The following is a 13,994-nucleotide window of genomic DNA, read 5'->3' as shown; positions in this document are numbered from 1 at the left end:
AGAGTTGTTTGCATGCAGGCCCTCCACATCAGTATTAGTCAAATCTCAAATTCGAAGCCACAGCAGCAACATCAGACAAAGCACCAAATCCTATATTCGCTTCAGTCTTTCTTTTGTTTTCTTGCAGCTAGGTGAGCTGTGATCAGATTCTGAAGCTCCGATGACAGCCACTGGGGTAGTTCATTTCACACTCTGCAGACTACCAATAGGCATACACAGAGCCAGAGGTGCAGAAAATATGTACTTAGGGAAGACAGTCAGTACGACAGGATGGTGAAAGAGTATATAGTATGACGGTTCAGAGACAGATACAAGTTTCAGTCAAGCATGAGAAAAAATTTGAAAAAGTAGAGCTGTAAAGTAAGAATGCTTGCAGATCAAAGTGTAGATAGTTTGTTTTTATCATCTGACCTCTCCTTGCTTCCAAACCAGCATCTGTTCTTCCAGCACCTGCACTGTTTGGAGAATCTTAGATCTCTTTGGGTGCAGGTTTGCTAACATCCTTCCATCTTTCACCTTGGTCTAAAGGGCGGATTATACCTTCTGCAACCGCACACATCAAATGTCACTTAAAACTGGCCGCGAACCAGTTTTGCTGGTATGCTTCTGCAACGTTGGTATGGAATTTCTAGAGACACACAGCAGTTTCCCGCCAAAGCGCAGAGAACTCGTGAGAACTTCTTCGGCGGCGCCGGCAGGAGTGTTTATTTTCCAAAACATGACTGACAACATGTCGTACAAGTGGTTGTACTTCCGAAACTCCTCGATCAACTTTTCGTCATGGTTATCCATTGTTGTAATTACTCCTCTGTTTTTAAAAATGGCCGCCCCGGTACTGAATCGAGGACAACCACAGACAGCCGGAAAAGCATACCAAGGACCAATCACAGCTGCTTTTTGTCTGCGCACTTCTCCTCGAGGTCTGCGTCACCTCTGAGCGGGGGGCGTGATGGTAACCTGACTCCACCAGATGGATTTGCTCCGCATATCCATCTGGAAACCTTCCGTTGAAGTAATTTTGGGAAGGGGCGAAAATACTGGTTAGCTGATTGGCCTATGTTGGTGATAGACGGGCCAAATAAACCAATCAGATCAACGAAGCATATGACGTACTAACAGAGCGACGACGAAGAGGAGCCAATTGATAGATCAAACTCTTGCCGAAACCAGTCGGGAGAAGAGCAAAAACATCTTTTTATCTGAGAAAAGCCTCCAGAGCAGTGTTTTGCTCTTCTTTCAGTGAAGAAATACTCTGTTATTCCGATAAAACTTGCTCGATAGCCACGCTAACGCTAGTTTCATCGGCCGAAGCCGCCATGTTCTTTAGACTGAACTGTCGCGCTTCTCGTTGCGTCACACCTCAACCCGTCAAAGACAACGCTGATTGGACGTTCGTTTGGTGAACTGCTCCAAATTTTCTTTAACGGAAAGTAGCCAGACTGATCTGCGAGTGAAACCTTGAAAGCTCGCGAGATCAGGATGGTCTCACGAGGCTAGCGTGATCGCGCACAGAGACAGATTTGATGGTTGCAGAAGGCTATGCGTCAGAAGTATAAATGGGCCTTAATAACTTGATGTTGAGTTCAGGACACAGTGGGAGCTTTTCTCCTGTGTGCTAAAGACCATTCCGTGCCAACAAATAATATTCTCAGACATCTGACTGCAAAGAAGCTTCCCCTTTAAGTGAAACAAAAGAGCAACAATTCATTGACCTTTCCTGCAAAACCTTAACGTAATAGAGGAGTAAATCCAGAAATTGTTGTCTTGCAGCACATTGCAGCTTTTCAGGAATGATGCCATCAGGGTGAAAAGAAATGTTTTGATAATACTAAGGATATTCTAACAAATACCATCATCAAAAGAGAAATCACTAAAACACATCTGGATTGGGGTGAAAAGCTGTTAATAAGGAGTGCCACAGCTAGCTATGAGCAGTTAAGGGCAAAAGAAAATGTTTAATCTATATTCCCTGGTCAGATTATTTTAGTGCGAACTTAAAGCTGAGCAGTCAAAGCGCCATGTCTGCACTGATGTAATGTTCTCGAAGAAAAAATGATGACCTGATGTAACACTGGATGATAGGAAGTGTAAAGGCTGCCCCAAGCTGCCAGCCCCACCGGGCGGTCACAGGGCGACGGAGCTAACCACCCTGAGCTGTTCTGTTTTAAAGGGTGCTAATCCAATTATCCTGGGGGTGACTGGAAGCCTAACGTGGCTGCAAATCTCCTCCCGTACTTCTGGAATTAGTGAACCCAATCTCACACTATCTGGCACCGTCCTCCTGAGACGATTTTCCCACCTCAGCAAAGCTTCCGCTGCCCTGCCGTGTCCAGCTTTCCAGGAAAAGGTGGCAGCCATGTTGTGAGCGGGGGCTGAGGGAGTGTAGTTTCAAGGCCGGTGAAAGCATTTGTAACCGAGGGATGGATGGATGGCAGTGGCTCATAACCTTGCCCATAACACTCTCCCTGAGGGGGCGCAAAGGAAGGTATCAGTCTATCTTCCCCCACCTTCTCCAAAGCCAGATGGAGAGAAAGTCCCAGACTTTGTTAATTATTCATCAGGTGAGGATGACTCACGGTGGATGAGCAGGGTTCAGAGGGAGGAAGAGGAGAAACTGAAGAGAAATATGGTGAGAAGTCCAGATCCACTTAAATCTTCCACGTTACATCACTGATGATTGCAAATAGACTAGGTCCCTTTTTATCAAAACATCCAGAAACTATGATACTTGAAGTGCACACCTGTGCAGTCGCCTCCAGGAAGGCGTTTCCGATTAAATGCAGAAACTTACTGAAGTCTGCTTTCAAGGTGAACTGGCCTGGTCAGACCTGAACATGTTGGTAGATATTTTTAATTTTGAGATATCCTTTTATTCCCAGTCAGACTGAAAATGTAATCATTTTCTCTCCAAAGGCTTCAGACAGTATTTTAGTGTGTTGTTCACTTTCACTTCAACAGTCAGAAGCACCAAACACCAGGTTAAAACAGGCCAGTTCCTGAGTAGATTGGGTCCCTAGATATTTCTCACCCACAACTAGTCTTTCTTATTACATTTTACAAAAAGACAGAAATTCTGTCTACTTTTAAGGCTAGGCTTAAATTTTCCTTTTTTGATCAAACTTATAGTTTATACTGAGCTTCTATATAGTTATGCTGCTATGGGCTTAGACTGCTGGAGGACATAGGGACCACTTTTTATCATTCCGCTTTGTTCTATCTCTATTCTCCCATTCTGCAGTATTTGCTAGTTCAACCCCTAACTTGAAAGTATGCTCTCTCTGCTTTTTCCCAACATAGTATCTTTACCTGGACTTTAGCTTTTTCGCTGTGACGCCATTTCGGAAAAAAAAAATCAGTCTGGCTCCTGCCCTGAACATCTTTGATTAAAGATGAAAGAAGTTGGCTCAGTGTAGTCCTTGTTCTCCTAAGCCTCTTTCCCACTGAAAATTCCATTAAACTGGGTTTTTCAAACATGTTGACCCGCTAACAATCAGCATTTGGCTCCCTTCCCATTTCCAAAAAGCTGGGTCTAACCCCTCGCTGGCAAGTTGTGTTGCCTCTGTCCCCATCAGAGATGGCAAAAGTACTCACTTTCCGTACTTGAGTAAAAGTACAGATACTTGTGTTAAAAATACTCTGGTAAAAGTGGAAGTACTGATTAAACTTCTTTACTCAAGTAAAAGTAACAAAGTACAGGCTTGTAAATTTACTTAAAGTATAAAAGTAAAAGTAGAAACCACTTTTTTCATGCCGTTGCCTACATTTTAAATGGATGTCTGCCAATAGGACTAGATCTCCGTTGTGTTCATTTTCAATCATCTCGTCGTCCATGCTGCTATGCTAACGCCACCGCCACCAAGCTGCAATGATTTGCCGCGAATGAATACCGCCGAATCTGTCGATTCATCTTGTAGTGGTGCGTCAAATGCAACGTAGATTCCCATCCAATTAGATTGAATTTGGTATTGATGACGTGAAAAATAATAACGGTAACTCCATTGAAATGATTCAAAAATAAAGTAACGAGCCAATTTTTTTAAATGTAAGGAGTAGAAAGTACAGATATTTGTGTAAAAATGTAAGGAGTAGAAGTAAAAAGTCGCCATAAAAATAAGTAGTAAAGTAAAGTAAAAATATTAGAAAAATCTACTACGAGTACAGTAAAGAAGTATTTGTACTTCGTTACTTCCCATCTCTGGTCCCCATGCATCATCAAGCTGGGTTAGCGTTGATGATGTCACCAGTTCTACAGAAATCAGGAAAGTAAACAATGAAGAGCAACATGTAAGGGAGCCAGGGTGTAGTCAGTGTGATTTATTGCTTCAATATAGTGTTCAATAGTTGTCAAAACACAGGTTTTTGACAACCATTCCTTCATTTTTTTTAAATTCAGCTAAATATTGAATAAAAACACTTTGTTGTATAGGCCTTAGTAGCTTTTATCTTAATGTTTTATAAATTGCTATTATATTATGGCTTTTCCTGGTTGGTCCACTTTTGGATTACAAAAAGTTTCACTCCCCTCAATCCTTATAATAATCTGAAATAAGGAAAGAGAACTGCAAAGAATTACATTTTGCAACTAAATAAACTACACTTTTCTTTAAATAACAAAAAATTCTCAAATAAAATTTAATTATTTTCAGTTTAATGATTTGCTGTGCAAAAGAATCCAAATAGTATTATCAATACATAAAAATAAATAAAAAAACTCCAAACAGGTACAGAAATTTATGAGATTCATTTTTACCTCTCTAACTCCCTTCGTCAATTTTTTTAATAAATAATTTGGTATTTAAATAATGAAAATTGGAAATTTGCCCAGTGAAGCTAAAAGCCCAAACCCCTTCAAACCCCAAAACGAGAAATAATTTTTGTTATTTAGGTCAGATATTTTCCATTCTTCTATATAATTTCTATAAAAGACTTCAATAACCATTTTATATATTTTCATTGCTAACTCGTATTTAGCCTTAGTTTATCAGCCCTATTCTCTGCAGTCTCACAGTGCATCCTTGCTCTTACATAGATCATGTTAAAGTTACACTCTTAACAACTAAATGATGCAAAAGCACATTTTATGGTACGCTTAGTACCAGAGGGATAGGTTATAATCCAACATTCATATCATACATAAACCATGCTGGATGAATTTAGACTGAGACTGGTATGAAGGTTATTACTTTCACCCATCCATAAAACTCCTTGTTCTGTGTCTTGTTTCAGTCGTGAAAGTGGAGACATTATTAATATTTTTGTAAGATGTTTCACATTGATGAGTCGTGTTTGCAGGGAAGTTTTGTTAAGTAAGAAAATCCATTCATCTTACAATCCTTATTTTCCGTGTATCGTTAGTAACGGCACTCAGATGACTTTCTGAGAGTTATAATTTACTCATCATCCCTGTCAGTGAGTAATGAAACCATCTGGAAGTGTAATTATTTTTATAAGTAATAAACCCTTACAGACTTCTATTTACGAGCAGAGGCAAAAAAAGGCAGCCTTGAATTGAAGAAGAGAACGACAGGACCAGAAAGAGCTGAAGTCAAACAAATGAAGGATAAAATGTGTTTGCAGTTTACAGATATTTGGAGTTTGCGGCGAATGGATAAGGTGGGCGATGCATCTTAAAGGTGGGTCAGCAGGAGCACAAGTTAGTCCATTACAGCCTGACTCACTCAGCTCTAAACAGCAGCACAGCTCGGGCCCCCCCGGTGAGCTTCGAAAGAGGCTTGGACTAAATCAACCGTGGGGACAGAGCTGCATCTGCCAAGCGGCTACAGTACCACCTGACCAGAGGATAACCTCCTCCTCTCTAATCCATCCATGAGTCTGCATCAATCAAAATGTTGGATAAGAGCTGCAGCACAATTATTCTATAAGCTCCTCAAATAAGAGTTTCGATTTGGATCCGTCAGCCGACTAAAGTCCAGAGAAGTTCGTAGCGTGATTCATCCTTTGGTTGCTTGACCAGCTTATGACAAATTTCACAGCAATTTGGAAACTAGTTATCAGCGCGCTACAAGGCGGCTTTAAAGGAGAGATGGCTGAAAGTTCAGCTCCTACATAGAAAAACTGACGTAAATTTTTTGATCGCCTTTCATATAGTTTTACTAAAAACTTAATTTTTTCACCTTTTAAATTTAGATTTTTTTCTAAATGATTGACCTATAATAAGGAACTACATAAATCTTCTTCTAAAATTAGATTGGAAGATCTGATTCGCAGAGAAACGAAGTGTTATTCATTTTAGCGATAAATCTAACTTTCTAGGAAGAGTGAAAAAGAAAGCCAGTATTTCTTTGGCACAAGCAAAAAAAAGAGAACAGCCGTGCACGGGCAAATACCTCTAGATACATCATCCCTGTCCAGAAACACAGCGGTGGCAGCATTATGATTTGGGGCTGCAAGTCTCTTGGGGAAAGTTTATGGGAGATGGATGCAGCTAAACTGAGGCCAAACCTTGCAGAAAACATTACAGCTGCAGGAAAGAATTTTTAGATGCATAAAAAAAAAAAAAAAGTTTTAATTTCCGTTTCCTTTGCACTGATCTGTCACTTTAAATGTGACCACAGGCGGGCTTCGGTGGCGCAATGGTTATCGCACACAAGGCCTTTTATTATTATTATTATTCCTTTATTTAACCAGGAAAAGTCCCATTAAGATTAACAATCTCTTTTCAAGGGAGTCCTCGCCAAGACAGCGGCAAAAGATTACATTACAAATTACATTACAGTTTAACCTTACATCTATCTATAATTAGAAATTCATAAAACAGTTACAAACCATAGATCTCATTTCCAAACCTTTGAGCAATCGTTTAAAATGTCCGATTGGAATCAAATCCTTCAACTTCCAGTCTTTCTGAAGGTTGTTCCATGCTGTGGGGGCAGAGTACTGAAAAGCTGTCTTTCCAGCTTTAGTGCGGACACTAGGTACAGACAGAAGCAAAGACTCTTGAGAACGTAGAGAATACAGTCCAGCCGCTCTTGGTTGAATGTACTCACAGAGGTATGAGTGGAGCAGACGCAGAATACCCTTATAAATCACCAGTGAGTGAGTCTACGAGTCTCTAATGCTGGCCAGCCCACACGTATGTAAAGTTCACAGTGGTGTGTGCGAGGCTTACAATTTGTGATAAATCATAGGGAGGCATGGTAAACTGAGTCTAAAATTTTTAAAACTTGATCTGGGGCATTGATATACACTCACCGGCCACTTTATTAGGTACCACATGCTAGTAACGGGTTGGACCCCCTTTTGCCTTCAGAACTGCCTCAATTCTTGGTGGCATAGATTCAACAAGGTGCTGGAAGCATTCCTCAGGGAGTTTGGTCCATATTGACATGATGGCATCACACAGTTGCCGCAGATTTGTCGGCCGCACATCCATGATGCGAATCTCCCGTTCCACCACATCCCAAAGATGCTCTATTGGATTGAGATCTGGTGACTGTGGAGGCCATTTGAGTACAGTGAACTCATTGTCATGTTCAAGAAACCAGTCTGAGATGATTCCAGCTTTATGACATGGCGCATTATCCTGCTGAAAGTAGCCATCAGAAGTTGGGTACATTGTGGTCATAAAGGGATGGACATGGTCAGCAACAACACTCAGGTAGGCTGTGGCGTTGCAACGATGCTCAATTGGTGCCAAGGGGCCCAAAGAGTACCAAGAAAATATTCCCCACACCATGACACCACCACCACCACCAGCCTGAACCGTTGATACAAGGCAGGATGGATCCATGCTTTCATGTTGTAGACGCCAAATTCTGACCCTACCATCCGAATGTCGCAGCAGAAATCGAGACTCATCAGACCAGGCAACGTTTTTCCAATCTTCTATTGTCCAATTTCGATGAGCTTGTGCAAATTGTAGCCTCCGTTTCCTGTTCTTAGCTGAAAGGAGTGGCACCCGGTGTGGTCTTCTGCTGCTGTAGCCCATCTGCCTCAAAGTTCGATGTACTGTGCGTTCAGAGATGCTCTTCTGCCCACCTTGGTTGTAACGGGTGGTTATTTGAGTCACTGTTGCTCTTCTATCAGCTCAAACCAGTCTGGCCATTCTCCTCTGACCTCTGGCATCAACAAGGCATTTCCGCCCACAGAACTGCCGCTCACTGGATGTTTTTTCTTTTTCGGACCATTCTCTGTAAACCCTAGAGATGGTTGTGCGTGAAAATCCCAGGAGATCAGCAGTTTCTGAAATACTCAGACCAGCCCTTCTGGCACCAACAATCATGCCACGTTCAAAGTCACTCAAATCACCTTTCTTCCCCATACTGATGCTCGGTTTGAACTGCAGGAGATTGTCTTGACCATGTCTACATGCCTAAATGCACTGAGTTGCCGCCATGTGATTGGCTGCTTAGAAATTAAGTGTTAACGAGCAGTTGGACAGGTGTACCTAATAAAGTGGCCGGTGAGTGTAGATTGGGTCACCATAGTCCAGAATGGGTTGAGGCCTTGGTCCTCGACGTGGCTGATCCGGGTTTGACTCCGACCTGTAGTCCTTTGCCGCATGTCTCCCCCTCTCTCCTACCCCCCCTTTCCTGTCACCCAACTGTCCATTAAAATGAGCCACTAGTGCCGTAAACTTAAAAAAAAAAAAAATGTGATCACAATAAAATGGAGTTTGTGATTCTAAAGTTATAAAGAGTCAGATTTAGGGTGGGAATACTTTTTTTCAATCCACTGTCAAATCTTGTATTTCTTTTGCAGTTTTAATGATATCAAGTTAAAACAAACGGTGAGATGTTGTCACCTAGCAACGATCCTGTTGATCATATTGGTTTAGCTTTGTTCCCCCCATATAACCTCATATGGGGAAATAAAAACACTATATATGCCTCATTGATAAACATTTCTGTTCTTAATGATTAAAAGCAGATAAATATAAAAAAACTAAACAAAAGGCCCCTTAAGTAATTTTTCAGAATTTAAAATAAACTCTTCATGAATCACTTCCTTAAATTAATCGCTTTCACTGCAAAAAAATGTAAAATAAGTGCATTTTATCCTGATTTGACGAGATATATGAGACACTTTGCCAATGGAACAAGACAAATTACATTTGAAATAAGAAAAATCAATTGCTTTGTCTTATTTCAAGTGCATATTATCTAATTAACTTATTTTAAGTGTAAAAATACTCATCCCATTGGCAAACTATCTTATTTACCTGCTCAAATTAAGGGTAAATACACTTGATTCGAGAAATTTTTACTTAATTTTTTTGTTTTGGGGTTTGTTTGGGGGGGATTGTTTGGGGTTGTCAACATAGGATCTGAGATCTTCCAGCAGTGAAAAATGGAGATAAAACAGGGCTGGGTATTTTTCCTTTTTTATTTTGGAATTGAAAAATGGATGACGGCCATTTTTTTTGGTTCGCCAAATGGGATTTTTACCCAAAATAACAGAAATAGGCTCATTCTTTTGTTTTCTATATATCTATAGGTTCATTTTTGGATTTTCCATTACAAAACCAGAATCAAACACTAGAAAAACGATCTAGAAATAAGTAAAAATCTCCTAAATTAAGTGTATTTACCCTTAATTTGAGAAGGTAAATGTGATGGTTTCCCAATTGAATGAGTATTTTTACTCTTAAAATAAGATAATTAGATAATTTGCACTTGAAATAAGACAATAAATGTAAATTGTCTTGTTCCATTAGCAAAATGTCTCCTTTGCCTCCTCAATTTAAGAACAAATGCACTTAATTTAAGAAAAAAATGACTAATCTAGATTTCGATTTTTTTCCAGTGAATGGCTATCCAAGCTCCGCTCTACTGGCTCCACTGCTTAATTATCCCACCCCTTCAATAAATGCAGCTGCTGATGACCTATTTATATGTTTAAACTGACCTTTAAACAAATAAAGTCTCAAATAATTTAAAATAACTATTATTCTTTTCAATCAATGCTTGCTAACCTGTGAGTGTCTAATTTAATGTCTAATTTAATGCCAAAGCTTGACCTTGGTTTGTCTTGTCGTTATTCTCAGGGGGGAAAAAAATGGATGTTCGATTCACTCCCCTCCATGTTCTGACTCTCTGTGCCTCCTGCTCCGTCTCTCCAGAGACGCCATAGGAGCAGGGCACTCAGGGAGGCTCTGACACTGATCTGAAGAGGCAGAAAGCATGCTGGGATGCGGTCGTTTGGCTTGTAAACACACTTGGCTGCTCTTAGAGTGGAGGTCAGATAGAACAAGTAGCTCTGGAAGGACCTGGGGAAGACTTAAAAAATAAAGAGCGACTACTTCATCCCCCTGTGTCTATCTCCTCTCCTCTTCTCTCCGCTTCCCTCCTAACACTTCTCTACTCCACGCTTCTCTGCAGACAGCTGCCCTGAAGCGGGGGGAATCGCATCAGATCTCGGCTGAACGCTCTCCGGGGTGAGCGTGGTCTTAACAGGTGTTTTAAAAAGACAAACAGATGCATATTTGCACTGGTTTGGATGGCAGAGGGCAGCAAAGACGAGGCTCATGTCAGTCTGACAGCGGAGGAGGAGGAGGAGGCAGGGCAAGAGGACAGAGAGTGTTGTGACATTTGGAAGTCTAAAAAAGGGGAGACACTTGCTGCGCCGCAGAATTAAAACAGTGTGAAGTGAAGCAGACACAAGCTGCGACCATTGAGTCAAACTTTAGCTTTGTAGTGACACAGCGGGACAGAAAGCGCTTTGTGTATCCTCTCCCTGTGCGTTTTATGAGAGGAAAAAAACAAAAACAACTAAATGAAAGCTGAAAACATCCAGCATCCACCAACAACTCTGATCAGACACATGCAAAACGCTACAAATCAACAGAAGAGGCGACACAAACAAGTTAATCACAAACATTTCATAATCTATGAGAGATTCCATTGTGGTTAAAGCCACTTTGGTGCTTTTTAAAAACAAAACTCAACAATCTGAAACATGCAAGGTGCATCCTATCTGTATCCTGAGATGTCAGCCTGTCGGCTAAAAGAGGCCCATTATAAACAGAGTTACAAGAAAAAGAAATCACACCCTCCATCAAGCCTTAGGGTTTGGAGCATCAGGACAAAAGGCTAATTATTCAGCTATTGTTTTCTAAACTTGTTTGGATGTAACTCGACCTGCAGAAAAACTCACAACAGATTCCAACATGTCATTAGTTTCTTCAACCAGATACCTGATATTCCTCCTAAGGCATGTCAACGATGTTTTATCAATGCTTCACAAAACAAATGCACACTGAACACATAATTCAGTTGCTCTACAAGCGTCTAATCTCAGTTGGAGGCCTGGGAAATATGAGGGGAGAGGTGGCATTGCAGGAACTGTAAAGGTAACTTGTTAACGAAACCTAAACAGGAATCTTGTAGGTTAATGGGCTTTATAACACCTATAAGGTTGTATTTTGTAACTAATTGCCACTTTGTGCTCGATCAGTTGGAGTATCCTGCAACAAAATAAAGTCCGTGTGAGCTAAATTTCTCCAGGTTTCTCAGTCAAGTATGAATCAAAATTCTGTTTCTCTAAATACAAAAAACACTGAGCCTAATGACAGGGTTCCTACAGCATTAGGCGAGTTAAATTCAAGACTTTTTAAGACTTTTTAATGCCACTTGAAATAAAAATTTAAGACCAAATTCACAAGAAACACAAGAAAAACCTGCTTGCGACAACTTAACCCAAAGGTTTATTATAACATAAACCACTGCACCAATGTTTTACATTTTGAAAAGCTTCCCATACAGGAAGAAAGCTAAAAACACACAAATGACAGATAAATTTTAACAATTATTTAACTGAATTCACAAACTTTGCTTTAAAACTTTGTTTTAAAGCCTCAACATAACCAGTGCTAAGTCTTTTTTGCAGCTATTTTTCTTTGTATGGTTTTCTTAGTATGTTTGATTTGGTGATAAGTGGAGGCGTTGCAGAGACAAGGGTGGAACTAAACTCAGAAATACCGGCTGTTTCTCTGTAACTCCATTTTGACGCTTTGTGTTTCGTGCTTCGCATGTGCGACTCCACTGCCTTAATTCCCATCGTTCTGAGCTTGAATGACTTCTTGAACAAGATCCACTGAGCCTCATATATGTTCCCTGGTTTTAGCCATGGAGAAAACTCTTGGCTGGAGACAGTTTCCGTTACATTTACACTTGCTCATATTTTCCAGACAAAAAGTTAATGGTGCATCTCCCAAATGTCCCGGCCGCAACAACGCTTTTATTGGTTCCGCTATCGGGACGGAACCAATAATGGCAAGCCGTTATTTTTTTTTTATATTTATAAAAAAAATGAAAAAAATTGTCAATTTTAACGTTTTATTTAGATTACAAAAATAAACCGTAATAAAAATAATCCTATTTATAATGTTTTAAAAATTAAGACCTAAAAAAGACTGATTTAAGACATTTTAATACCAATTGAGGCCTTAGTTTTATTTTGAAGAATTCAATGCCTTTTAAGACTTTTTAAGGACCCGCGGGAACCCTGAATGACCCGTTTTCAAGTCATTTTACTCCTTAGCCTAAATACTTTGCTTCTGAGATAATTTCTAGTTTAACACGAGAATTACGACAGTTGTATTCTGTACCCTGAATGCATCTCTTTATTTTGGCTCTTAAAGCTCTTGAAATATCCTGCAACCCCATAAATCCTAACTAGGCTTTGCTTTACAAGCTCCTCAATGCACGGTTTTCACCGCCATACTTCTTTCTTCCACTCAACTTTCCACTGATAAATTCAAATACACAGAGTCTGGTTCTGCTGGAGGTTTTTTCCTGTTAAAAGGGAGTTTTTCCTCTCCACTGTCGCTACAAGCATGCTTAATGTGGGGGATTGCCTTCATGTCAATGAGTCGATGCAATCAACTGGTTTTCCTTAGATAGAAAACCCTTAAAATACTATATTTTTTTCTTTTTTTTTAGAAGGCACTTTTTGTTGTGTGGCTTTAAAACTGAATTGTTTTGTTCCCTGCTAAAACAAAGTTTGTGAATTCAGTTAAATAATTGTTAAAATATATCTGTCATTTGTGTGTTTTTAGCTTTCTTCCTGTATGGGCAGCTTTTCAAAATTTGAAACATTAGTGCAGTGGTTTATGTTAGAATAAACCTTTGGGTTAAGTTGTCGCAAGCAGGTTTTTCTTGTGTTTCTTGGTCTTAAATTTTTATTTCAAGTGGCATTAAAAAGTCTTGAATTTAACTTGCCTTAAGCTGTAGGAACCCTGTGTATGATCTGGTGAACTGGAAAGTACCTTCAGATGGAATGTGTTGTGAATCGGCGCTAAAGAAATAAACTGAAATACAGCTTAGCTTTCAGGTGGACAAATCTTTAAAATTATAAAAATAAACTCATGAAATATATTACTGTTTATGTAATGATCCAATATGATATAGTATATGGAAGTTTTTATTGACTTATTGGAATAAACGTTCCTTTGATGATATTTGTTTAGAGAGATCCACCTACAGCAGGAGGAGAGCTGATGTTTGTGCTCACCTCTCAGGTCCGGCCCAGAGCGACACGGCCCGCAGGTGGTGCTCTGCCTCGGCATGCGCAGCGAGGTGCGTAATGGAGTGTGCCTCTGATCATCCAGGTATGCCAGGTCCTCCAGGTGGGCTGAACTTGTAGCTGTTTTTGTGCACATGACCAGGAAAGGGGGAAGCCGCAGGAAGCATCAGAGGACAAAGACAGGAAAAACACACAAATGTCAGAACGTGTGTCAATAAACTCATACAATGTACACACACACACATAAGAGGGTGGCAAAGGTTTCAGAGAGAGACGTCTTTGGATCCAACTCCTTTAGGGAAGACGGAGTCGTCGCTTCACGCCTTAAACTCCCTCCTCTCCGTGTCTGTCACGCAGCACGGAGGCAGATGCCATGCGGCCCCTCTCAGGATTAATTAGCTTAGCAGACAAATGTCTTATTCATGGAGCGGGCGCTGTCTGACGCCGGCTGATGATTGTTTCACACCAACGCTGTCTCTCCAGGGCCGACACTGGGAGCCGCTGAATGC

At 40.4% G+C, this 13,994-nt stretch overlaps 1 protein-coding gene across 12 annotated transcripts in view; it reads right to left on the bottom strand.

The window, feature by feature from the left end:
* Positions 1–13,994, bottom strand: part of tanc2b (tetratricopeptide repeat, ankyrin repeat and coiled-coil containing 2b) — a 251,316-nt gene that overhangs the window by 44,979 nt on the left and 192,343 nt on the right. For all 12 annotated transcript variants that reach the window (XM_038296912.1, XM_038296913.1, XM_038296907.1 and 9 more), the window contains one exon: positions 13,474–13,605. In XM_038296912.1, coding sequence (XP_038152840.1) covers positions 13,474–13,605 — 132 coding nt within the window. The remainder of the gene's footprint in view (positions 1–13,473; positions 13,606–13,994) is intronic.

Source organism: Cyprinodon tularosa, unplaced genomic scaffold (assembly GCF_016077235.1).
Source record: "Cyprinodon tularosa strain WSP-4 unplaced genomic scaffold, ASM1607723v1 ctg38, whole genome shotgun sequence".
Classification (NCBI taxonomy): domain Eukaryota; kingdom Metazoa; phylum Chordata; class Actinopteri; order Cyprinodontiformes; family Cyprinodontidae; genus Cyprinodon; species Cyprinodon tularosa.
The sequence above is the reverse complement of the archived record's forward strand: the minus strand, read 5'-3'. Positions and strand labels throughout refer to the sequence as shown.